Raw genomic sequence first — 26,906 nt, forward strand, 5'->3', positions numbered from 1 at the left:
GTGGTGTGTTCTAGAATATGGCATAGGAGTCTGGTATTGTCGTTTGACATACCGGTCTTTAGAAAGCCTACCTGTGAGTTGCTATTAGACTGGCCAGGACAGGGTTTAGTCTTGCAGCCAGGATTTTGCGTATATATTGCAGTCCACATTAATTAAGGATATGGGCCTGTAGTTCTTGGATAGCAGTGCGTTCTTGCCTTCCTTTGGGATTACGATTATGTTGGCCTCAGACATGGATTGTGATACTAGGCCATTCTCTGCACAGTGGTTGAAAACCATTTCATGGTGGTTTTCAGATGGAAGAGAAAGGACTTGTAAAATGGCTGTGTACCCGTCAGGGCCTGGTGCTCAATCCCATTGGCTGTCATGAATGAAAAAGAAGAAATATGTTGCTATCTAGATTTTTTGTTTTTATATTAGTGTATGTTGTAGACAATGGCGGTAGGTGACTTTGGAAAGTGGTGAGGAGTAAAATTATTGTCGTACTGCAGTGCGGCGAGCAAGCGAGCATGAACAACCTACAGGATGTTCAGACTCTGTGTACACCTGAGGCGGAAAGCCGGGTGTTTAGGCTACCTGTGTGACGTTTTAATTCTTGCTTTGAAACTTTATTAAATACTTGATTTGCGCCGTGTTTTACCAGAATCCAGCAATCCCCCCCACACTGGGAAACATCCCACACTGACCCCTGACTCAAGAGTGGTTTTGTGGCGGCCATATTGAGGGAACAAGGAAGTCCCAGCGCTCTAGCGCTGTAGACTATAAAAGGAGGCAGCGCGACAGCTCGCGAGACTCTGTGTACACCTGAGGCGGAAAGCCGGGTGTTTAGGCTACCTGTGTGACGTTTTAATTCTTGCTTTGAAACTTTATTAAATACTTGATTTGCGCCGTGTTTTACCAGAATCCAGCAATCCCCCCACACTGGGAAACATCCCACACTGACCCCTGACTCAAGAGTGGTTTTGTGGCGGCCATATTGAGGGAACAAGGAAGTCCCAGCGCTCTAGCGCTGTAGACTATAAAAGGAGATGGCCACTCCTCCGTGCAGCGTACGCGAGCTGCGGCGCCGGCATTGCGCCGAAGTCCAGCCTAAGTCCTGCCCGTCTGCGCCCGTCCGCGCTGAGGCCGGGCTTAGGGCCGGAAATACTACACCGGTAACTACTTATGCTTCTCCAACAAAAAATCTCATTCTATCCCTGAATACCCATTCTATGCATTGTCCCCAAGCTATTGCAGTAGATAAGTGGGAGGGTCCCATAGGCTGTAAATACTGTAAACAAAACGTTGTTCCTATTATAGATCAACGGATTAAAGACACTGGGAGGACTCTTACGGGAGGCCTCATAAACGCTCGATCTATGTGTAAGAATGCTCAACACATATATGATCTGATTACAGAAAAATCACTAGATTGTCTATTTGTTTCAGAGACATGGTTTAAAGACTGGTCCAACCCGGACATCGTCCTAGCTCTACCCCCGGGCTTTTTAATACAGAGGCTGGACAGACCCCGCCAGCGAGGAGGAGGGCTGGCAATTATTCATCGGGATTCCCTTAAATGTACCACCATGCATAAAAGGAGCAGAATGTCTCGGTTTCAATCTTCAAGTCCATAATTCCTTTACTTTCTCCGGAATGTTAATATACTGACCACCCGGACAAAAGACTCAGTTCCTGGAAAGTATAGGGGAGGTACTAGCTAGTTCAATCCTACGATTCGCAAACTTTACGCTTCTAGGAGACATAAACATTCACTTGGACAACACTAATGACCCCAATGCACTGTGCCTTAAAGAAACCTTACGCATTCTGGGATTGACTATTCTAACAGTAGAGCCAACCCATACAGCCGGTCACACCTTAGACTGTATCTGCTCTAACATAAACACAATCAAAGTAGATTCACCGCTAACCCAAACATGGTCAGACCATAAGTTTATTGGCTTTAACCTTAAAATCGACAACAAAAAGGAAATCAAACTAACATCAGGCAACATAAAATCAATTCCATGCTGGAGAAAAATAATAGAACATCCAGATCTGGAAAGTTGGGTGGCAGCAGAGAAACCAACTATGTCAGGGAATGTGACCAGTGAAAATAAACACTATGAGAGATGGATGAGAACCATTGGGGAAAGAATGAAAACACGTGGAACAAAATCTAAAACTATCCAAAGAAAGAAATCGGCTCCATGGTATACAAGCTCTCTTAAAGGAAAATTGGGAGAAGTGAGAGTATTAGAGCGAAAATGGCGTCGCCATTATAAGAGCGACGACCGAGAAAGATATAAAAAGGCTAGGAGGAACTACCATATCTCAATCAAAGTTGCAAAAACCAGCTACTATACAAATCTGATTGAGTCCTCGAATAATAAGCAAAAAGAGATATTCCAAATTGTCAACAGCTTCAGGAAACCTAAAATACTATCCCAGGAAATCCCCCCATCCCAGTCTCTCTGTGATAAAATTGCAGTATATTTTCAACAAAAAATCACCAATTTCACAAAAGACTTTCCACAGGTCAATCAGGAAGAACTAGACGAAGATTTCAAAGCTGTAAAGGAAAGATTGGGCACCACAACCTGGGAAAGCTTTGCCATAATTAGCTTAGCCGAATCCTCCCAAGCTATCTCCAGACTAAATTCAGGTTCCCCATTTGACCCCTGTCCCCCGTCGCTACTAAAGGTCATAAAAGATGAAGTGAATCCAACGATTAACTCCATACTCAATTCTTCACTCCAAACAGGAGATATCCCAACATCCTGGAAGGTCGCAGCTGTTAGACTTCTCCATAAAAAAGCCATTCCAGACCCTACAGTATTATCAAACCTACGGCCCATTTCACTTCTTCCAGCGGTATGCAAACTCGCAGAGACCTGTATTAATAAACAGCTTACAGCATACCTGGAGGGTAATAATCTTCTCCATCCAAATCAGGCTGGCTTTAGGTCCCATCATTCAACTGAATCTGCCCTCTTATTTTCCACCGAAACAATTAGAGCGGCTTTGGATCAGGGCAAAAGAGCAGTCCTGATCCTACTAGATTTATCGGCAGCTTTCGACACGGTGTCCCACAATATTCTGATACATCGCCTAAGGAGCGTGGGCATAGTGGGCACCGTGTCGAAGTGGTTTAACAACTTTTTGAGACAAAGAAAGCAGATTACTATGCTAGGGCAGTACTGCTCGGAAGAAAGGGAAGTCCAGTCTGGGGTACCTCAGGGCTCTAGTTTGAGCCCTATTTTATTTAATCTTTATATGGTCCCACTGATGAAGCTTATCTCTTCCGTTGCCATCAGCTCAATAGCATACGCCGACGACACCCAACTAGTCCTAATCCTAGATGAGGACGCGGCAATTGCTGAATGTGCTCTTAGAGACTGTCTGAAGGCCACTTTTGAGTGGATGAATAAAAATCATCTGAGATGTAACACCGCGAAGACAGAAATGTTACCCTTTGGTAAAAATAATCTGTTCTCCCCCGAAACCTGTTGGCCGACAGAAGCTGAGGCGCCGCCTAGTACTATCACGGCGGTTCGAAACTTAGGAATCAAATTCGACGAGACATTATCCTTCAAACAACAGGCTAGTGAAGTAGCAGGTTCGTGCTTCAATGTAATAAAAGGTCTCGAAAAATTCTTTACTTTCCTTCCCTTATCAGCCAGACGAACGGTAGCAGTGGCACTAATTATATCCAGGTTGGATTATTGTAACAGTTTATATGCGGGGGCAAACAAAGCAGCCCTACATAAACTACAAATGGTCCAACATGCTGCGGCAAGGATAGTGTTGAAAATGCCTATGAAAACTTCAGCCTCCGCAGCACTTAATATGCTTCATTGGCTCCCCATCCGAAAGCGGATTTTGTTTAAGGTCTTAATGATTACTTTTAGGGCCTTTCTTAAATGAGGCCCACAATATCTGTCAAAAAACTTCATTCGCTATCACCCCCGTCGTTAACTAAGATCGACAACAGCCAATTTAATGGTTGTTCCAAAATTCCGGCTCGTCACGAGAGGAGGAAAATCCTTAGCGGTTAGAGGAGCCAAAGCCTGGAATAAACTCCCCCACCGCATCCGGGAAACTACCTGCGAAAGCAAATTTAGGAAAGCTCTTAAAACCTGGATCTACAGCATGGCAGACACAACCTGCAATACCCTGGTCTATAATTTGACCGCCAATGTGAGCATTACAACTCTCACCATCTGGAATACACAAGTCAAAGCGCCAAGATGCTCTTCGGAGTGATAGCGCGCTATAAAAGTTCCACATCACATCACATCACAGTGGACTGCTCCCCCCCCCCCGAGAAAAGTTTTTAAAAAGTGCACAAATGGTGCATTTTCAAGCAAATTTAGAAAGCAGGAAGGTTAATAAAGCAATACGATTGAACTATTTTTCAGTTAAGAAATTGCCAATTTTTATGAGCTATAGAGGACAATCTTTGCATATGCTAATGTTATCATTTGCATATATTAATTATTGAGCACACTGATACACTTGTAATGGTTTCAACTATACAATAAATACATTCATTGACAGTGCAGTGCTATATCTTGAGACCTTGATAATCCTAGAGAATGAGACTTCAGGGCTAGTGTGACATGGCTGAGGCAAACAAGAAGCAAGTGTCTTGCAAAAGCTCCGCAGGCGCTCCCCAGTAAGGTGTTGTACTCCATACACGCCATAGCCCTGTGTGCTGCAAGTGCGCCTTTTAGGCTTGTGTGTGGCACACGTCCCATTGTGCCCCGCGTGCATGCTTGTACCAGGACAGCCCATTGCCTTTCAGAACAAGCTGCGACTCACATGCAAGTACAACCGGTCTCTGGGAAAGTAAAACTTACAAAAGGTTATGCTTCAGGCCTATCTGAATTTGTGTGCATTATTATTATTTGTAATGCTCTAGTTGGCTCCATTTAAGCGATTGTGGTTTTAACACCCACCCCTGTAGTCATGCAGCAAACAAGCATCAGCAGCCAGCAAGAGGGCATGCTGGGGAGCGAGGTGCCAACTCAGAGCAGCCAGAGATGCGGTGCCCCTCCTCTCACGCTACCACTGTCCTGCTTCAGCAGTTATCCTACAGACCTCCTCCCCTCCTGCAGCCCCACTGCCTGAGTTAGTTCAGCACTGCAGTAAGAGGTGCACTGCTTCTGCTCAAAACTCACTGTAAAACCCCCCCACCCCCAGTCAAATCACTGTATGGACAGGTTGTATGGCTTCACACCTACGGTCCCACCTTCTCCACCACAACACCACTGCTTCCCGCAGCACGCATTCCACATTCTGCACTGCAACATTGCAGTGCCTCCGCACTGCAACATTGCAGTGCCTCCCACAGCAAATTTTCCACTTCTCCTTTGTAGCACTGCCTTTTCCCGCTGCGCACCTGCTGCCTCCACAGCACGGCTTCCTACCTCCTCCACTGCAACACACCTGCCACCAGCAGTGCAGCGCTTTTTGCAACACATGTGTCACCTCCACTGCACAGGCACAGGGTCAGACTGATTTGCATATAGCCATGTCTGAACTGGGGTGGCAGAGTGGGCTAAAGAACGGTGATGGATTAAACCCAGATCTTTTGACTGGGTGTGAGTGTTTGATTGATTCAGATGCTCCGTCCATCACCACCCCCTTTTGTACCGCTTTTGGCCGCCATAAGTGTGGCAGGGTATGCTCAGACGTGAGTCCCTTGCTCACTTTGCCACTGGATTCAAGCAAGCCGGGCTGAAGACGGCTGGAATGCCAGAAACCGGTCATCGGAAGCTTGTTTCCGGTCCAGGGAAGACATGGCTTGGCAGTTCGGGCTGGACTGTTCCCACGAGGCACAGGGTCAGACTGATTTGCATATAGCCATGTCTGAACTGGGGTGGCAGAGTGGGCTAAAGAACGGTGATGGATTAAACCCAGATCTTTTGACTGGGTGTGAGTCTTGATTGATTAAGATGCTCCGTCCATCACCAACCCCTTTTGTATCACCTCCAATGCTGCACACCTGCCACAGCACTGCACAGTTTCCTGCAGCACGCGTCCCACCTCCTCCACTGCAGCACATCTGCCACCTCCAATTTTCCGGTTCCTGCAGCACAGAAACACTGCACAGCCCCCTGCAGTACTGCACCGTACATCCTGCACTGCACCGTTTCCTGCAGCACGCATACCACCTTCATCACAGAAACACTACACCGCTCCCTGCAGCACGTGCCGCACATCTTTCACTGCAGCACTGCACCATCTCCTGCAACACGTATACCACCTTCACAGAAACACTGCACCGCTCCCTGCAGTACGTGCCATACTTCCTGTGCAGCATGGCATCAATCTCCTTGCATCAAAGGCCGCGCCTTGCCTCCTAGCAGGGCCTTCGCCTATTTGGAATAAATAAACAAAGCACACAGTACTTGCACATGTTCATACTCTCTTGGGTGCTTTGTTGTTGTTGTACATAAATGCATTAAAGGTCCATTAATAATAAAAACGGCTCAGTAGCCCTGCCACGGATCGTCCACGCTCCGACCGTTGGCCTTAGAGGCACCCGCTGCTCTCCTCCTCCTCAGTTGTGACTGAAGAAGCGCTTCAGGAGGAGAAGAGGGCACCGAACGGCTTTGCACTTGTTGGCCTGGAGGAGCCTCAGTGAGGACATCCGGGTAAGACCACATCGATGGCCGAGTAAAAGGCCCTTTATTACCCGCAAAATAATACACATACCACGGAAAAGACTTCCTCTCGAGCCTGGATCCCGGAGACACACTCAAGCTAACTTTCAGCAAACCTAAGCATGTGCAACCCTGATTCTGAGTGCATCTGAATTTCCCGACCAATGGCAAACCTGTGTTTGCACCGGGGGCAGAATTCTGAGTTCTGTTGAATTTACCGCAGCAGGAAGTCATCGCCTGCCATTACGGTAATTTGGCTCGTCAAACCGATTGGAGGTTAAAAGGGGAAAGATGCAGGGTATTTGCCAGTCGCAGGTGGTAGTCGGCAAGCACGGAGGGAGGTTGGGCAGTACGTGGGGTGTTGCGCAAGTACGCGGGGCAGCTGTGAGGGTATGCAGTAGGGGTCGTGCGGGTACGCTAGGGGGTGTCGTGTGAGTACGCTGTGGGGGTCGTGCGGGTACGATGGTGGGGTCGTGCTGGTGCGGTTGTGCGGGTAGGCGGGGTCACACAGGTTTGGGGAAGCAGGATGGGTTTAATTACAATATTTACAAACGTACCTTCCCACTGGTCACACGCCGCCTCATCTCCTGCCCGGGTCTGCTTTTTCCTGCTGCTCCTGGCCAAGTCTACGTTTTCAACAGGCAGCCTCCCTCCCCTCCCCTAAGCCAATCACAATGCTGCAATGGCAGTGTTGGGATTGGTGCGGATGGCGCCCAGCGGGAGCCTGTAGGAAGGCCATTTTCTCTAAAAGGAAAGGGAGAGTGCACATTGATGGGTTTGGTCGGCCCCAGTGCTGAAAATACAGTCAGGGCCCACAGCATTGGGCTAGCCACGCCTCCGCTGCTTTCCAGCAGACCCGCCCACCCGCCGGCCCCCAATCAGGCACTTCAGCTGTCTCGCAGTGCGAAAAGCAAAAACATAAAATAGTAGTTTTACTATTTTATTTTTCTGCTTCTCCCACTGGGAAAAAGCAGTGGGGCAATGCCCCTCTGCCCTAATGGAGAAGGCGCCTTTCAGCCTCTGCCAGGGGACCCATCTCTGAGTTTTATACTTCTGTACATGAGAGGTTACTTACACTATTTTTTTCTATGTCTGCTAATTTATAGGTGCAAATTCTTTGCAGCTAGGCAGGCAAAGGTGTTATGCTCATGCATTGATTCTCTCATCAGAACTCTTCATAGAGTATCAGAACTGGCACTTTATTCTACCTCATTTCAATTTAGTTTAGATTAGATAACTTCCTTTATGGAACACACTTGTTGCATTATTACAATATTAACTGTAATCTTGATAAATATTGTATTCTATTTTGTAATGAAATATCGATTATTGGATTATATTAACTTTTAATGTGGAGATCTAAAATTTTAATACTTATTGAATAAACAATGAAAAATCAAAAGAATTGAAAGTACAACCCTTTAGCTCACATTCATTCTCTTTATTGACTGTACTAATAGTCTTTAATGATTGATTGCTATGTGTTCAATGTAGGAGACTGCGCCCTTATATTACTTCTCCTTGTCGCCTAACAAAAGTCTATATGGCCAGTTGCGGGGTTATTTAAATATTACACTTGAGGATTGAGATATAGAAAACTCAGCTCCATCAATACCAAACAAGCAGTCTAGGTGTGATGCCTGATGTACAGAATCTGTCCTGACAGTAATGTACAGCGTTCAGTGCCTGCGTTGGCGGGCACCCGAACAAGGGACTTGGCTGAACTAACAATCAATGTAGAAGGGAAAGCCACAGAAGGAACAACCTGTACTTACCTAATGTGGAGAAGTAAAAAATAAAAAAATGAAATTAAACTTACCTCTTTGCGCGTCCTCCTCGTCGTCCCTCTGGCCGGAACAGGAAGTACCCAGGAAACACCCAGGCTTCCCTGAGCCAATCACACTGCTGCAATGCAGCACTGGGATTCGTCTGAGCACTGTGGTTCAGCACTCAGATGGGAACTAGGGGCCTCGGCATGTTCTCCACCCAGGCTGTAATGCAGCCTGGGAGGAGAACATGCTAATTGCAATGAAAGTTTGGCGGGCTCGAGACGGCCGGCCAAATATTCATGCACACCTAGAGAGTGGAAACCAGCAGAGCAGCCACGTCCCATTAAGCTGCCACTCCCGCAACAGGAAAAAATTAAATGATAAATAACATTCAGTTATGATCATTTTATTTTGCCTTACACTGCTGAAAAGCAGTGGGGCGATGCTCCTCCGCCTTAGCAGAGGAGCCGATACTGAGGGAACTAACTGAGTCAGTTGATTTTGAAGACCAACTGAACATCAGTGTGTGCCTCAAGAAGCAGAGTCCAAAAGCCATTTAATGAATAAAGAACCATGCCCCTCACATGTTATGCACCCTGCAGAGCACCTGGTAACTCGAACCAGTGTATGTGGAGTTTGAGCATGCAAGGTATATGGTCCAAAGCAAAAATGTATTCAGTACTCTATTTGTTTCACAGTTTCGATTCACTCTGACATCTAGACAGGAATGCAGCTTTTCACTGAAGGTGATTGTAAGTACGGGCAAGGCACCAATCAAAAGGAAAAAATGGCTTCTGAGAAATGTACGATTTTTGAAATTACAAATAACAGCCTGAGAGCGGTGCTACCATTTCCAAAGAATTAGCTGCTTTCTTAATAAACGCAAAGCTGAAAAACAACATATGCTCTCACAAAGGCAGCTATCACTGTGAGACTTAACCCAAGAGGGATACATTTCCTTCCCTGGTCTCTTCTTAAGAACCATAAGCAAAAAGACGTTTTTTGTACTACTTTTGTGAAAATGACTTATACTACGTCGCAGCAGCAAATTGTACTGGTTTCTAAGAAAATCGCGATGAGAAATATTTGACGTGATCATTCAATTCTCAAAGTTTACAAAGATGTTTTAACCCTAGGTCATGGCTCTGAGGTAAAATCAATAACAGATTACGTCAAAGTAGATGAGAAGACATGCTATTGGAGGCTGAGTGAAAACAGTGTTGATTTGCACAGGATTAAATAACAGAACTTAGTAAAGCCAGTACCAGAAATGGAGGACAACAGTTGAATAGAACTTATCTGGTGGCCCGACTGACTGTGTGCACTGCAGGGACACATGTTTATCTGTGAGATCAACAAAATGCTTCATGGGGCATCCACTCAGATTTTCAGTCGTTTGGAGTTGATAAAAGAAGCACCACGCACTTGGGTCACATCTGTTATCAGCGCTAAGCAAAGGCCTTCAGTGGTGAACACAAGCTTTACAAGTAGAACACTGTGATACCAGAAGAGGTTCATCAAGAAGTCCAAATATGGGCCAACAGCTGTGAGGGGAGTTTGGGTCCTCTAAAAACTGGAGACGGTAAGGATGCCGCACACAACTCATTAAGAAAGCCGGGAAACATCAAATAGATACAAGAGCAGATTGGACTGTTTGGACATCTTTTGAAAAGCCCTAAGCACAGATGGCTTAAACATCTTGAGATGTGCAAGAATGGTCAAAGATAAAGAAACAAACAGGCTAAAATTGCAATTTCTCAAGGCGTAATGCTGCCACCGGCGTCGGAGTAGGAGGAGGACCTCTCCTGCGTAGTTTGAGACAGGAGGGACCATAAGTTTATTGACCAGCCAGTTTCTCTTGTATTCAGCCCTTTGTTAAGGAGGAGTGACTGAGGCCACTGGAGTAGGGTGCACTCACTCTTCTTGTCTTTTTTTCTGAAGTAAACCTGCAGAAAACAGAGCCCTACAAAGGGGGGTAAGTACTCTAGACTCTAACATTGACTTTGCCTGTGAGATGCGGCAATTGACTGCACTCAGGTCTGAAATATCTACATGCAAAGTTAATTCCCAGATTTTTCCAAGTCATAGTGGTATAAACTAGAAAAACTACTGCTGATAGCTGGTGTTGATCTGGATTCTGTAGGGTCCACACCAATAAGAATTGTAATCATTAACCAGTTTGCCGCTAAGTATCTCTAGAAAGCCTTGTCCTTCTTGAAGAGGGTGATAGTTGGAAGACACCACTAGTGAAACAAAACAATAAGAAAAAATAGCCATTCTGCATCTAACAGAAGGTCCCCAAGATCCTGGAATCTGGAGAATAGAGAGTCGGCAAGCACGGAGGGAGGTTGGGCAGTACGTGGGGTGTTGCGCAAGTACGCGGGGCAGCTGTGAGGGTATGCAGTAGGGGTCGTGCGGGTACGCTAGGGGGTGTCGTGTGAGTACGCTGTGGGGGTCGTGCGGGTACGATGGTGGGGTCGTGCTGGTGCGGTTGTGCGGGTAGGCGGGGTCACACAGGTTTGGGGAAGCAGGATGGGTTTAATTACAATATTTACAAACGTACCTTCCCACTGGTCACACGCCGCCTCATCTCCTGCCCGGGTCTGCTTTTTCCTGCTGCTCCTGGCCAAGTCTACGTTTTCAACAGGCAGCCTCCCTCCCCTCCCCTAAGCCAATCACAATGCTGCAATGGCAGTGTTGGGATTGGTGCGGATGGCGCCCAGCGGGAGCCTGTAGGAAGGCCATTTTCTCTAAAAGGAAAGGGAGAGTGCACATTGATGGGTTTGGTCGGCCCCAGTGCTGAAAATACAGTCAGGGCCCACAGCATTGGGCTAGCCACGCCTCCGCTGCTTTCCAGCAGACCCGCCCACCCGCCGGCCCCTAATCAGGCACTTCAGCTGTCTCGCAGTGCGAAAAGCAAAAAAACATAAAATAGTAGTTTTACTATTTTATTTTTCTGCTTCTCCCACTGGGAAAAAGCAGTGGGGCAATGCCCCTCTGCCCTAATGGAGAAGGCGCCTTTCAGCCTCTGCCAGGGGACCCATCTCTGAGTTTTATACTTCTGTACATGAGAGGTTACTTACACTATTTTTTTCTATGTCTGCTAATTTATAGGTGCAAATTCTTTGCAGCTAGGCAGGCAAAGGTGTTATGCTCATGCATTGATTCTCTCATCAGAACTCTTCATAGAGTATCAGAACTGGCACTTTATTCTACCTCATTTCAATTTAGTTTAGATTAGATAACTTCCTTTATGGAACACACTTGTTGCATTATTACAATATTAACTGTAATCTTGATAAATATTGTATTCTATTTTGTAATGAAATATCGATTATTGGATTATATTAACTTTTAATGTGGAGATCTAAAATTTTAATACTTATTGAATAAACAATGAAAAATCAAAAGAATTGAAAGTACAACCCTTTAGCTCACATTCATTCTCTTTATTGACTGTACTAATAGTCTTTAATGATTGATTGCTATGTGTTCAATGTAGGAGACTGCGCCCTTATATTACTTCTCCTTGTCGCCTAACAAAAGTCTATATGGCCAGTTGCGGGGTTATTTAAATATTACACTTGAGGATTGAGATATAGAAAACTCAGCTCCATCAATACCAAACAAGCAGTCTAGGTGTGATGCCTGATGTACAGAATCTGTCCTGACAGTAATGTACAGCGTTCAGTGCCTGCGTTGGCGGGCACCCGAACAAGGGACTTGGCTGAACTAACAATCAATGTAGAAGGGAAAGCCACAGAAGGAACAACCTGTACTTACCTAATGTGGAGAAGTAAAAAATAAAAAAATGAAATTAAACTTACCTCTTTGCGCGTCCTCCTCGTCGTCCCTCTGGCCGGAACAGGAAGTACCCAGGAAACACCCAGGCTTCCCTGAGCCAATCACACTGCTGCAATGCAGCACTGGGATTCGTCTGAGCACTGTGGTTCAGCACTCAGATGGGAACTAGGGGCCTCGGCATGTTCTCCACCCAGGCTGTAATGCAGCCTGGGAGGAGAACATGCTAATTGCAATGAAAGTTTGGCGGGCTCGAGACGGCCGGCCAAATATTCATGCACACCTAGAGAGTGGAAACCAGCAGAGCAGCCACGTCCCATTAAGCTGCCACTCCCGCAACAGGAAAAAATTAAATGATAAATAACATTCAGTTATGATCATTTTATTTTGCCTTACACTGCTGAAAAGCAGTGGGGCGATGCTCCTCCGCCTTAGCAGAGGAGCCGATACTGAGGGAACTAACTGAGTCAGTTGATTTTGAAGACCAACTGAACATCAGTGTGTGCCTCAAGAAGCAGAGTCCAAAAGCCATTTAATGAATAAAGAACCATGCCCCTCACATGTTATGCACCCTGCAGAGCACCTGGTAACTCGAACCAGTGTATGTGGAGTTTGAGCATGCAAGGTATATGGTCCAAAGCAAAAATGTATTCAGTACTCTATTTGTTTCACAGTTTCGATTCACTCTGACATCTAGACAGGAATGCAGCTTTTCACTGAAGGTGATTGTAAGTACGGGCAAGGCACCAATCAAAAGGAAAAAATGGCTTCTGAGAAATGTACGATTTTTGAAATTACAAATAACAGCCTGAGAGCGGTGCTACCATTTCCAAAGAATTAGCTGCTTTCTTAATAAACGCAAAGCTGAAAAACAACATATGCTCTCACAAAGGCAGCTATCACTGTGAGACTTAACCCAAGAGGGATACATTTCCTTCCCTGGTCTCTTCTTAAGAACCATAAGCAAAAAGACGTTTTTTGTACTACTTTTGTGAAAATGACTTATACTACGTCGCAGCAGCAAATTGTACTGGTTTCTAAGAAAATCGCGATGAGAAATATTTGACGTGATCATTCAATTCTCAAAGTTTACAAAGATGTTTTAACCCTAGGTCATGGCTCTGAGGTAAAATCAATAACAGATTACGTCAAAGTAGATGAGAAGACATGCTATTGGAGGCTGAGTGAAAACAGTGTTGATTTGCACAGGATTAAATAACAGAACTTAGTAAAGCCAGTACCAGAAATGGAGGACAACAGTTGAATAGAACTTATCTGGTGGCCCGACTGACTGTGTGCACTGCAGGGACACATGTTTATCTGTGAGATCAACAAAATGCTTCATGGGGCATCCACTCAGATTTTCAGTCGTTTGGAGTTGATAAAAGAAGCACCACGCACTTGGGTCACATCTGTTATCAGCGCTAAGCAAAGGCCTTCAGTGGTGAACACAAGCTTTACAAGTAGAACACTGTGATACCAGAAGAGGTTCATCAAGAAGTCCAAATATGGGCCAACAGCTGTGAGGGGAGTTTGGGTCCTCTAAAAACTGGAGACGGTAAGGATGCCGCACACAACTCATTAAGAAAGCCGGGAAACATCAAATAGATACAAGAGCAGATTGGACTGTTTGGACATCTTTTGAAAAGCCCTAAGCACAGATGGCTTAAACATCTTGAGATGTGCAAGAATGGTCAAAGATAAAGAAACAAACAGGCTAAAATTGCAATTTCTCAAGGCGTAATGCTGCCACCGGCGTCGGAGTAGGAGGAGGACCTCTCCTGCGTAGTTTGAGACAGGAGGGACCATAAGTTTATTGACCAGCCAGTTTCTCTTGTATTCAGCCCTTTGTTAAGGAGGAGTGACTGAGGCCACTGGAGTAGGGTGCACTCACTCTTCTTGTCTTTTTTTCTGAAGTAAACCTGCAGAAAACAGAGCCCTACAAAGGGGGGTAAGTACTCTAGACTCTAACATTGACTTTGCCTGTGAGATGCGGCAATTGACTGCACTCAGGTCTGAAATATCTACATGCAAAGTTAATTCCCAGATTTTTCCAAGTCATAGTGGTATAAACTAGAAAAACTACTGCTGATAGCTGGTGTTGATCTGGATTCTGTAGGGTCCACACCAATAAGAATTGTAATCATTAACCAGTTTGCCGCTAAGTATCTCTAGAAAGCCTTGTCCTTCTTGAAGAGGGTGATAGTTGGAAGACACCACTAGTGAAACAAAACAATAAGAAAAAATAGCCATTCTGCATCTAACAGAAGGTCCCCAAGATCCTGGAATCTGGAGAATAGAGAAATGAAAGGACATGGAAGGAGTTGGTGCCTGTAGTTATGGCGTCATCATTATAGGTGATTATATCAGAGGGCCATGGGTGTTCTGGTTCCAAGCTTCGGAGGACATGGGAGAAGTGCAGTTTAGCACATATTGTCTCAGGAGTATCCGTTAAACACAATTATCCGTTAAACACAATTTCAAAATACTCTTTTAAGTATACATAAATTCAAAAAACATTGAAACCTCTTTGAAAACTATCCGCAAGTTCTTTAGAGCAATACATTTGAAACTCACCTTTCACGCTCTTCCTTCATTTTCTCCAATTCTTCTTCTTTTATAGTTGCGTTCTTTAGGTTCCCCTTTTGCTCTACTTTTCCACTTTTATCCTCTTTTTTCTTGCCAAATCTGGTTTGAGAATAAGGAGCAGGGAAGACACAAAGGGGTGCAAATTAGCAGCAGAAGAGATGTGAAAGTCCACAGTAGCAGCCACAGGAAGATATGAAAAGGAAAATATCCATTTTCTATCGATATAAGCTGTGGAGACCACACATCAACGCAACGCACACATCAGACACAGCCACAAATAGCTGTATAAATCAATAAACCCGGAAATGTAACGTCGATTTGTACATTTAAGGGTATTTTGGAAAATGTTCAGCCTTTTAGGACTATATGGATGTGTATTTGAGACCCAGCGTGTACAATAATTAGTAAGATAATGATATGCACATTATCATACACTGTTAACGTACGGCCTACAAATATTTGGACAATATTCCAAGAACAAATGTCAGACTGTTAAGAATTACCACTGTGATAGCTAGCAAAAAATGATAAGAAAGGACCACCGCAGATTCCTAACTTGCAGTAGCAGCATATTTTTGAGTTGTATCGACATCATAAAGGAGATGCAGGAATATTTTCAGGCACTGAGGCTGTAGGCTTACAGTTTTCTTGACAAATATCTTAAGAAGATGTTGAGTAATGTACAATGTAAACACAAAAGTGGAAGAAAGTCATTGTTGTGTTCACTGGTTATGTCGTTTTACAGCAATATGTTGGTATTTACAAATCGTATGTGGGCACATAATATGTAAAATCGTGAAGTGCTGCGACACCATTTAAACTCAAAGGAAATATATGTGTTAATCTTGAATTCGCTGCTATATAAAATTCCATATACAAATCAGCAAGCTACTTTGATTTGTAATGTCCTTTGAACATCCTTTTATAAGTTGTGGACATACCGGACACACAGTATCACACCAGAACTACAGAGCAAGGAGCTGTGCAGGTTTTTTTTATCAAGATATGCCATCAATATATTGAAACATCAGATCAGGTCTGAAGGAAAGTGACAATGCAGGTTTTAGAAGAAAGACATCTAACCTAGCAAAAAACAAACATTTAAATTTAAAATCGAACTGAAATTTCAGCCATTGCACTTTACTAGCCCATAAATTATGATTTACCTAAAAATAATCCTTACCACTTCAGCCTTGCCTTGCTCAACCCAATCCATTGTTTGGGAGGTGATCTGCTTGGGCAAACATTCCTTTTCCATTTGCTTCTGAAACCGGGATCCAAAAAAACATACCTCATGGCTAAGCAACTCATCCTAAGGGGGTGATACCACAAACTACAGTCCCTGAGAATCTACCAAACTCCAAAGCTTGTGAGATGGAAGCTGGAACTGAGGTAGATGGAGTAGAACTATGTCAAAGAACTGATTATGGACCTAGAATCGGGAGGCTATCTGTTCATCTCCACGTTAGTGGGAGTGAAGCCGAAACCTGGGTTTGTTATAAGGAGGAACGTATCGGCTGAGGTGGTGTCTGGGATAGATCAGGTTCTCCTTATCTGGAACCTTTTATTTGGACTTAATCAATTGGGCAGTACATCCTCCAGGTAATTCTTAAAATGTCATGGAATAGCACTGGGAGAACATACATCTCCTGCACACCACCAACTTTGCACTGTCCAAGGTACAGTTGATGCCGGGCCATCACAAATCTGACAGCGATTCGATGCACTTTGAACTACACATCTCAAGATGTTTCCATATCTGCACAGTTTTTACAGGCATGCTAACAGGTTTACAAGTGTCTGAAATTCATTGGTCAGTAATGGAGACCAGATACAGTGTCAGTCCTGATTCTCAGGGTCAACCTGAGATCTGAATAGGACTCGATCCAGAACGGTCGCTCCCCCCTCGCTCCCCGACTTATCCTTTCCTATTGCTGCTGCTTGCATCTCACATTGCGCCCCTCACAGGATCCACCGGTATCGCTTTGTGCTTTGGTGATATTTGTAATTTAACTGCATTGCGAAAGCTTTGAATTTGTTTGTGCATTGTGATTCATAGCACTTTGACTTAAAACGCCGCCCGCTCTGCTGTGCATTGTTGTGCGACTTTGTAGAGACATATACTTGCCTGCTATTACTTTGTTTGCACTCTCGGTGCCACAGTCGACTTGCTGCCCCTGCCTCGCCTCCCCTTTGACCTCCATTTTGTTGCTGCTCTTCCCAGGCCCGCCCCTCCTCCCCGCTACCGCCTCCCAGCTGCTGCCCCTCCCACCCACGCACAGAGAGCGCGCCACCTCCTCTAGCCATTTGTGCCCGCCCGGACTCGATCCAGAACGGTCGCTCCCCCCTCGCTCCCCTACTTATCCTTTCCTATTGCTGCTGCTTGCATCTCACATTGCGCCCCTCACAGGATCCACCGGTATCGCTTTGTGCTTTGGTGATATTTGTAATTTAACTGCATTGCGAAAGCTTTGAATTTGTTTGTGCATTGTGATTCATAGCGCTTTGACTTATAACGCCGCCCGCTCTGCTGTGCATTGTTGTGCGACTTTGTAGAGACATATACTTGCCTGCTATTACTTTGTTTGCACTCTCGGTGCCACAGTCAACTTGCTGCCCCTGCCTCGCCTCCCCTTTGACCTCCATTTTGTTGCTGCTCTTCCCAGGCCCGCCCCTCCTCCCCGCTACCGCCTCCCAGCTGCTGACCCTCCCACGCTCCCCCCCCCCCCTCTACTATCCATATAAGAAACATGTCCCAACGCACACCGTCCACGCGCTACGCCGCGCCGAAGGTGCGCCAAAGGTAAGCCCGTCTACGCCTGTCCGCGCCCAGCGCCGGAACCCCTGGTCCCCGTATTGCCCAGCCTACCCGCATTACTTACAACGCCTCCACCCTCCTTGCACTAAACCCCGGCCATCGCCCCAACTGCGCCCAAGCCGCACCTGGACACACCCATGGACCCTTCACATGCAACTCCTGCAAGTTTGACGGCACCAAGACCAACCCCACATCCACAAACAGCAAACATAAACCTGACACCAACCACCTAAAATGCATCCTGCTCAACACCCGCTCGGTCCACAGACACGCCATCGACCTGTGGAATCTACTAGACACCATGTCTCCCGACGTTGCCTTCCTAACAGAAACCTGGATGAACGCCTCCTCAGCTCCGGACATCACCATAGCCATCCCGGAAGGCTACAAGATCATCCAAAAGGACCGCTCCAACCAAACAGGAGGAGGCATCGCCATCGTCCATAGGAACTCCATCCGCATCTCAACCAGCTCAGACGTCAACCTTGCTAGCGCCGAACACCTTCACTTCCAGATCCACACCAACCCCAAGACCACACTCAGAGGCACCGTCCTCTACAGGCCACCAGGACCCCGTGCACAATTCAGTGAAGACATCACTGACTTCATCACCCCTCACGCCCTCCCCTCCAAGGACTACATTCTACTGGGAGACCTCAATTTTCACCTGGAAAAGAGCAACGACAACAACACCACCACCCTCCTGGACAATCTCGCCAACCTCGGACTCAAACAACTAGTAAACACCCCCACCCACCACGCAGGACACACACTCAACCCTATCTTCACCTCCAGCAAACACATCTCCTTCAGTCATACTTCAGTTCTCCATTGGACGGACCACAGCTGCGTTCACTTTGTCTACAAAAAGACGACAACCCACAACCATCCTCAACCTACTCTGCAAAGAAACTGGAACAAAATCACCATCGACCAGATCTCCTCATCGCTTCTTCAATACCCCCCTGCCCACTCATCGAACGCCAACCAAGCAGCCATTAACCTCACTCAATGGCTAACCAACAGCGCCGACAACCTAGCACCTTTGAAAAAACGTCAAATCAAACTAGGCAGCAAAAACGCCCCCAGGTTCAACGATGATCTTAAGAAATCTAAGAAACTCTGTCGCTCCCTTGAAAAGGCCTGGAAAAAAGACCCAAACACCAACACCAGGGACGCCTTCAAAAACGCCACCCGCATACACCACCAACTGATCCGAACTGCCAAGAAAGCTGCATTCAAAGACCAACTAGACAACAACGTCCACAACAGCAAGGAAATATTCAACATCGTCAAAGAGTTTACCAACCCTACTGCCAACTCCAACGACATCACTCCCTCTCAAACCCTTTGCGACTCCCTAGCTTTGTTCTTCCACGACAAAATCGCAGACATCCACAACAGCTTCGACAACGAACCCGGAGACCAACCCACCCAACCTTCTACCGTTCCTTCACCCCCCTTGAACATCCTTAATGACTGGAACCCAATCTCCACTGAGGACACCATCCGCCTGATGAACTCCATCCACTCAGGATCCCCTACAGACCCATGTCCTCACCACATCTTCAACAAATCAGACTCCATCATAGCACCTCATCTCCAAGACGTCATCAACTGCTCCTTCAAATCCGCCACCTTCCCGGAAAGCTGGAAACACGCCGAACTCAGCACCCTCCTGAAAAAACCCACAGCTGATCCCACCGAACTCAAAAACTACCGCCCCATTTCGCTCCTACCATTCCCGGCCAAAGTCATCGAGAAAGCAGTCAACAACCAGCTCGCCGCCTTCCTCGAAGCCAACAAATCCCTCGACTCATCACAGTCCGGCTTCCGAACCAAACACAGCACTGAGACCGCCCTCATCGCAGCAACAGACGACATTCGAACACTACTGGACAATGGAGAGACAGTCGCCCTCATCCTCCTCGACCTCTCCGCAGCCTTTGACACAGTCTGCCACAGCACCCTTTTACAACGCCTCAACAACATCGGAATCCAAGGAAAAGCACTGGACTGGATCACCTCGTTCCTCGCCGGAAGGACTCAGAGAGTCCGCCTCCCACCGTTCAAGTCGGAGGCCACCGAAGTCATCTGCGGCGTGCCACAAGGATCCTCTCTTAGCCCCACCCTCTTCAACGTTTACATGAGCCCCCTCGCGGCCATCGCTCAACAACACAACCTCAACATAATCTCCTAAGCTGATGACACCCAGCTGATTCTCTCCCTCACCAAAGACCCAAACACCGCCAAAACCAACCTACATGAAGGAATGAAAGAAGTAGCCGAGTGGATGAAGCACAGCCGTCTTAAACTGAACTCAGACAAAGCAGAAGTCCTCATCTTAGGCACTTCCCCTTCCACCTGGGACGATTGTTGGTGGCCAGCTGCCCTAGGAAAAGCACCCATTCCAACGGACCACGCACGGAACCTGGGCGTCATCCTGGACTCCTCTCTCTCGATGTCCAGACAAGTCAGTGCAGTTTCATCATCTTGCTTCAACATCCTCCGCATGCTCAAAAAAACATTTCGCTGGATCCCCACCGAAACTAGAAAAACGGTCACTCACGCACTAGTTACAAGCCGCCTGGACTACGGAAACACCCTATACGCCGGTACCACTGCTAAACTCCAGAGAAAACTCCAACGCATCCAAAACGCATCAGCCAGACTCATACTCGACATCCCGCGCAAAGACCACATTTCCGGTCACCTAAAAGACCTCCACTGGCTCCCTGTCAATAAGAGGATAACGTTCCGCCTCCTCACCCACGCACACAAAGCACTCTACGAACTTGGACCAGAATGCCTCAACACGCGACTATCCTTCTACTCCCCCTCCCGCCAGCTACGCTCCTCTAACCAAGCCCTCGCTGCGGTCCCACGCATCAACAAATCCACCATGGGAGGAAGATCCTTCTCCTACCTAGCGGCTAAAACATGGAACTCCCTTCCCATTCACCTCCGCCTCACTCAAAACCACCTAGCCTTCAGAAAGCAGCTTAAAACCTGGATTTTCGACAAATAATTCCCCACTATTCCCCAAGCGCCTTGAGACCCTCTGGGTATGTAGTGCGCTATATAAATTACCTGACTTGACTTGACATTTTCACTTCTAGTTCCACATTACAATCGACTTGCTCAGAAATTGCCAGGTCTTCTGCCACCCGGTGTGTTATCTTTTTAGCCATTACGGTTCCAGATGTTTGGACTGGGACATTTCCACCCTACCCTTTGCAGTGAGAAACTCCCTGACCAGAAACCATAGGAGAGAACCACATTCTGAATACCTTAATGTGCAAAACAGATCATCCTTTACAGGCAGATCTATGGGAAGTTGGTGTCCTGATGACCTCTGCAATTGATGGAAAAAGGAAGAACTCGGGGGTATTCCTAATCTAAATAGAGAGCCAAATTGTAACTTTGGTAGTAACACAGCACTGCAGACTGGTATAATGTCTGAATGAATGTACTTTGCAACTCAGAAAAAGGAGGTCAGGGAAGAGACTTTTCTACACCATAATATCTTCAATGTGTCATGTATGTCTTAGCAAACAAGGCTCACATTTGTTCTTCAGACACCATTATATCATCATGGCAATGGACCTCAGCAAGCTGAGCCCTCTGTCCCTGTTTGGCCAACTTTCACCCTTTTCTTCAGAGAGAACGGAACTCTGTGACACTTATGTAAGAGTGTTACCTTATGGTCACCAGATGATTCTCCATTAGGACTGAACACAGAGAGAGGAAGAAAGGAGGACAAATAGATGGAAATCCGCCAACCCCCTTGTAAGGATTGAATAATAGTACAGGAAACGTTGCATTTATGAATTAAGTGTTTATTCATGGAAACAGGTTCAGATATAAGAAGCCCACAACCGACAGCTGCAGTGTCCTCGTCGTAAATGCCTGGAAAACAGTTGAAGGCAGCAACGACGAAGACATGACAGCGAGAGGGCATTTACACAATAATAGAGCGCGAAGACACGCTCAAGATATATACAAAGAAACACGGAAGTGACAAGTTGCTCTTAAAGGGGAAAGAGCAACTTGCAACCTTAACAGCCCTCAACAGGTAGTTTCCTGAAGTGATGCCGATACCAGTGCCTTCTCGACACTGGCAGAGCAACATTTGCCACCAAAGAACAAGTGATGTATAAGAGCAGATCCACATACAGTGAGCCACCAATGCTTACATCAAAATCTGCCCAGAATCTATGGCTGTTTTTTACTGCCCTGCATGCTGCACAAAGTCTCCACACCTGAAGTCGGTGAGGGAAGGGGCCCTGCTGTCTCCTCAACCTAAGCAGCATCGAAGTCCTTGGTTAGGTCCAGGAGATGCCAGAATTGTCCCAGAACAACAAGGGAGGTTCTCCCTAGCAACCCAATCCACATCTTGTTAGGCTGAATGCGCCATACTGTGCTCATCCAGCCTTTTTCAGCAGCAGGCTGACACCATAGCAAGCAGTAGAGCCTGCACCGGTACCCAGCAACATTAGCTGTATTCCCACCTAGCACTGCTCATAATGGAGGCGATTTTCTCGATGAAAAACAAGTTCATGGAGTCGCATAATGTTTGTGAGGGGGCGGGTTTGGCTATCACTCTATCAGGTTGCGCAAGCTCATCGACTATTGCAAAGATGTCCTTAGTGTCTTAGTAGCTGAGTTCATGATTTTTGAAGAGAAGTGGGTTGCCTTGGTCTGGAGAATAGAGTCTTTATAGTTTTTCAGCAGGGTTACATAGATTGTTCTTTCCAGCGGCGTTCGGCTTGCCTGAGGGCCAGCTTTTTCAGAGAGAACCATCAAGAATAGAAAATATTCAACGTTTTTTTTGTGTGATACAGGATTTAATCAGCACAATAGCCACCCCCAAACCACTATGACGAGCTTTAACATTTTGAGGGCTTCTAGCATTCACCAGCATGAAGAACCAAATTATGTGGTAATAATGAAAATTATGCGGCATATTCTCTGCCAGTATTATTTTAATCCATTTGAGTTAAAAATAAAAATTCTGGTAAAAACGGCTAATTAAGCAAATTATGGCAATATTATAATTATCCAAACGAATGCTGGAATGCACACCCGTGTTTTTCTTAGTTTAACGTTTATTCTTCTGCTTTACTTCATTTTTTTAGGTTAGCACGCATTCTACATGGGAGAACACTGCAAGCACGGAACGGATTGTTTCACTTCAATGGCATTTTTGGAGTTTTTTCTTACCGTGTTCTTAGTTGGAGTAGATATGGGGCACAGGGGCTACTGCTTATAAGTTTGTCATAGCACGGTTTTTTGGGGTATCGAGTTTCATGATTATAACTGGTTTTGAGATGCACACATATCTGCATACCTTTGAATATTATGAAGTTTACTGACGTCTGGTTCCCATATTTTAGTTACCCCTGATGAAGGGTTTGATTGCCTGAAATGCATTGGGTGAATAAGAGCATGGCTACCTGGGAAGAAGAGTGGATTCTAACATGCCGTAGGATAAGGCCTGTATGGGCATTTCTTGCGAATTTAAGTTGAGAACCACACTGCCTCCATTATGAACGCAAAGAGGATCTTTGGAATAAACATGAATACAATAAATAATATGGTTTACTGGTACTGACTATTGACAGATGTCACAGCGCATGTTCAGTAGCTGTGCGGCTTGAAGCTGGACGCGACGGTGCAGCAGCTTGCATTTTAAAATCATAACGTTGCTGCCATATAATCCCCTAAAGTCACTGACACTCACCATTGCCCATTGTTGTATCAAAAATCAGCTCAGGAAAAGTAAACAAAAGCTCAACTTTATCACTCCAATTAGTGCCCACTGCAAGTTGCATTTTATATAAAACATATTTTTCAAGCTACCTACCCTAAAAGAAATGTAATGTAAAAATACATAATGGGTACCACATATAATATGTGACCCTGCCCCCGTCCTACCAGCCTTTAATGGGCTTCGGTCAGCCAAACTATCTCTATTTCCCAAAGTGGTCAGTTCAATTCTGCTTAAAACCAAGACTGTTAAAGCCTGTGCATGCACCTCCATTGCCATCGTTGCACAATTTGGAGCCCGTTACAGACATTTTAAGTGTTTAGACTATTTTTATGAGGCAATTGATTTCAGTGAGCAAAAACCCAATGTTTCAGGACGAAAATCGATCCCAGAGGCATGTTTCACTTAAATGAAATCCAATGCATAAGGAGGTGAGATATAACCTCTGGAGCTGTCACGGACACAAAGGCGAACAAACAGGACCTTGCATACGCCAAATTAATTTCATTGATGGAACAAAACCCCTAGTGTGTTTGCCAATTATTACATCGCCCTTATAAATGGAGGTGCACACACCTCCAGCACACTCCTCTGTAGTGGTTTTTCTCTGGCTGGACTGCCAATCAGTAGTTATTGGGCAATTATTGTAGGAGGAACTTTCATTCACCGTTTGCACCCGGGGACAGAGGTAATATTGCATACTAAAAGGATAATAAAGGTGCTCCCTTTAAACACTTGATTGACAAAGCCTGAGCATTTTAAGTCTTATTCCAGGTAGTGGTGGAGCAATTGGAGCTCAGTTACTGTATGACACAACTAAACAGTCAAAGTCAATTCAATGTCCAGTCAAGGCTATATCTTTTAAAAGTAATCGATCTTGTAGGTAATACGACCTTCAGGGGCAGAGATATGACCCAAACAAAAATACAGTGCTTCCACTGAAAGGCTATACTACACATGATAAAACCCTAGGGCCAATGATGCACTATGACGAAGGGTCTGGGTGTACTCAGCAGACCTATTCACCTGTTAGGTGTATTATGTGATGTGGTGTATTTGAGTTAAGAGGAGTCGGGTAATCTGCGTACCACTGTTCAGTGTGGACTAATTGGGCTCAAACTAGTTAAGGAGTTTGAAGCACAAGAACTACTGGTGCTAGATTAGGGCTCCCTCCCAATCTTTAGTTTTTTTTAGTCTAACAGCTGACAGGTCACCCTCAAGCTTTAGACTTAGCAGTTGACCCAGGATAGGAAGCACCCACTGGAACCTCAAAATTACTAACGGAGACTGGGGAACAGGGACACAGGATTATGGTCCAATAACAACCAAATATTTACATTTTCGAAATAATAATGGCTGGTGGAACAATTAAAAGGGTTTCAGAAAAACTGAAACTGTCCATAGCCTATCTTTTTCTGCTCTAAGGTCAAGAATGAGGAGGAAAATCTGTACGTCACTCTCAGATTAAAAGGAGACAGACAGGATTCACACAAAGATATGGAAAAGCTTCTCCTCATCCAGCCTAAAAGCAATCCCTACTCTCGACAGCTTAACTGCACTAAACTGTAAAATATCTATATCTAACTCTGTTAACTCTCTTGGGATTACACGCAACAAGAGCCTGATCATGAAGAACACACCAACGCCTCCGCACTACAACAGATTTCTCCAAGCTGAACTACAGCAACACAATGATCATTGGCACCCCAAAAAATCCACCTTATGCCAATGATGTCCACACTCAACGCAACGGCTAGACTGCTCTCTGCAGAGAGACTATTCTACCACGTCCCTCACATTCTAAAGTAACTCAAGTGGCTACCAACTGAAGCAATAGTATATTCGAACCAGCTTGCATAACCCACAAAGCCCTCTACTCTGGAAAACCAGCCTACCTTGCCAACAAACTTGCAAAAGCAGGCCAAAAAAGACCTCTATGAAGCTCAAACACTCTTCTCCTCGTCCCTACCAAATTCAAGACAACCAAATCTCTCAGTTGATCCTTCTCTGGGAACTCCCCTATAATTTGGAAAGCCCTTCCTAAGGAACTTTGTGGCAATCAATCCTACCTTCTGTTCAGGAAAAACTTAAAACAGTCTCTTCTGAACAAATTCCTAAACTCACCCACCTAAGTTATTTTGACCTACCAAATACCACGTCCAACAAAGACACTGCTCTTTCTGACCTCTATTATCATCCCCTCTGTATATTCTGTCCCTACTAAATACTGTACTGTTATATGCATCCCACTTATATCTATCTCTTGTAAATGACCCCTGTTTCCTCCTCACACTATTTACGTCCTTCCTGCCTTATATTGTATTACATTTTGCTTCCCACTTATGTTATACCGCCTGTAAAAGATGCACGCGTAATCCTTGTAAAGTGCTCTGATGTCCTTGGGTCCAGTTCATGCTATAAAAAACTCAAAAATAAATAAATAAGTTTGTAAGGGACAGCAAGCTCATCACACTTCTGGTCTGGGAATGCTCTCTGCAAGGGTCACACAAGATTTCCTTCCTTCGGCTCTGGTCCACAGGGCTGGAAGTATTTCTGTCTCCTAAGCAGCTTAATTTATTGAGAAAACCTCATTCAGATTTCCGCCAGCTGTGTGTTGTTCTTTCCTGATCAGGGCCTAATCCTTCAAAATGAGCAGCACAACTTCCTCCTCTTTCAATGAAGGATGCAAGATCAGAGTGTCTCTTTTCCAAGGTCTGGTGTTGCCAATGAAGAGAAAAGAGCACCTACCTAAGTTCTAACACTGGTAAATGTCTCTGTGGCCTGGTTCACACAGCCCTATTCCAAAGGCTAGTCAAAGTGGAGAATACTGGACATGGAGGCCACTACTTTAATTTGGGAGCACACTCAGGAAGCCAATGCCAGCCAAATCCCATGTTTTTCTTAAGATTCAATCACTCTTTCATCCATGACAGGGTGTATCTTCCTAGGCTTTCTTTGTTCCTCCTATTTTGGTAAATAGAATGAGGTTTACACCAACACTCCATCAGCCATGGCCTGATATTTGCATGGTATTGTACGTCTCCTCACTCTCAATAAAATCGTTGAGCACTTATAGTAGACTCAAAGTTTATCTCATCCACTCGTGGTAAAAGACAGGCCAGAAAAGAACAAACAGGAGTAAAGAAGTACAACTAATACACCATGCAAGGACCTTTGTCAAAACATTCTCTAGTTTTCTTGGTTTTGCAGTAATAGCAATGTGCCACTGTTATCCAGCAGACATGCACACTTAGGTGTCCACTTTCAGTAAAGTGTGCGTGATCCACAGCACAAGAGTTCACATTCAAAACATATGCTGGGAAAAGTTTTCTTCTTGACAGATAAAGGGCCTGGGGACTAGCATCTGTGGTATATCAACACAAAATTAGGCAGCCGGTTCGGGTACCACCACCAAGGCAAGGCATGATATTGCCTTAAAATGCTTTAAAAAAAAGTAGTGCTTCAAAATTCATGTCAAGAAAAAATACAAAAAAGTGTGGATTGAA

The 26,906-nt window shown here is 45.4% G+C and overlaps 1 protein-coding gene across 1 annotated transcript in view; it reads right to left on the reverse strand.

Moving 5' to 3' along the window:
* Positions 1-26,906, reverse strand: part of PARD3B (par-3 family cell polarity regulator beta) — a 1,965,377-nt gene that overhangs the window by 502,793 nt on the left and 1,435,678 nt on the right. Inside the window, exon 19 of the mRNA XM_086954074.1 lies at positions 14,801-14,911. Within this exon, the coding sequence (XP_086810200.1) occupies positions 14,801-14,911 (111 nt within the window). The remainder of the gene's footprint in view (positions 1-14,800; positions 14,912-26,906) is intronic.

The sequence above is a fragment of the Lissotriton vulgaris genome, chromosome 2_1, assembly GCF_964263255.1.
Source record: "Lissotriton vulgaris chromosome 2_1, aLisVul1.2, whole genome shotgun sequence".
Taxonomy (NCBI): Eukaryota; Metazoa; Chordata; class Amphibia; order Caudata; family Salamandridae; genus Lissotriton; species Lissotriton vulgaris.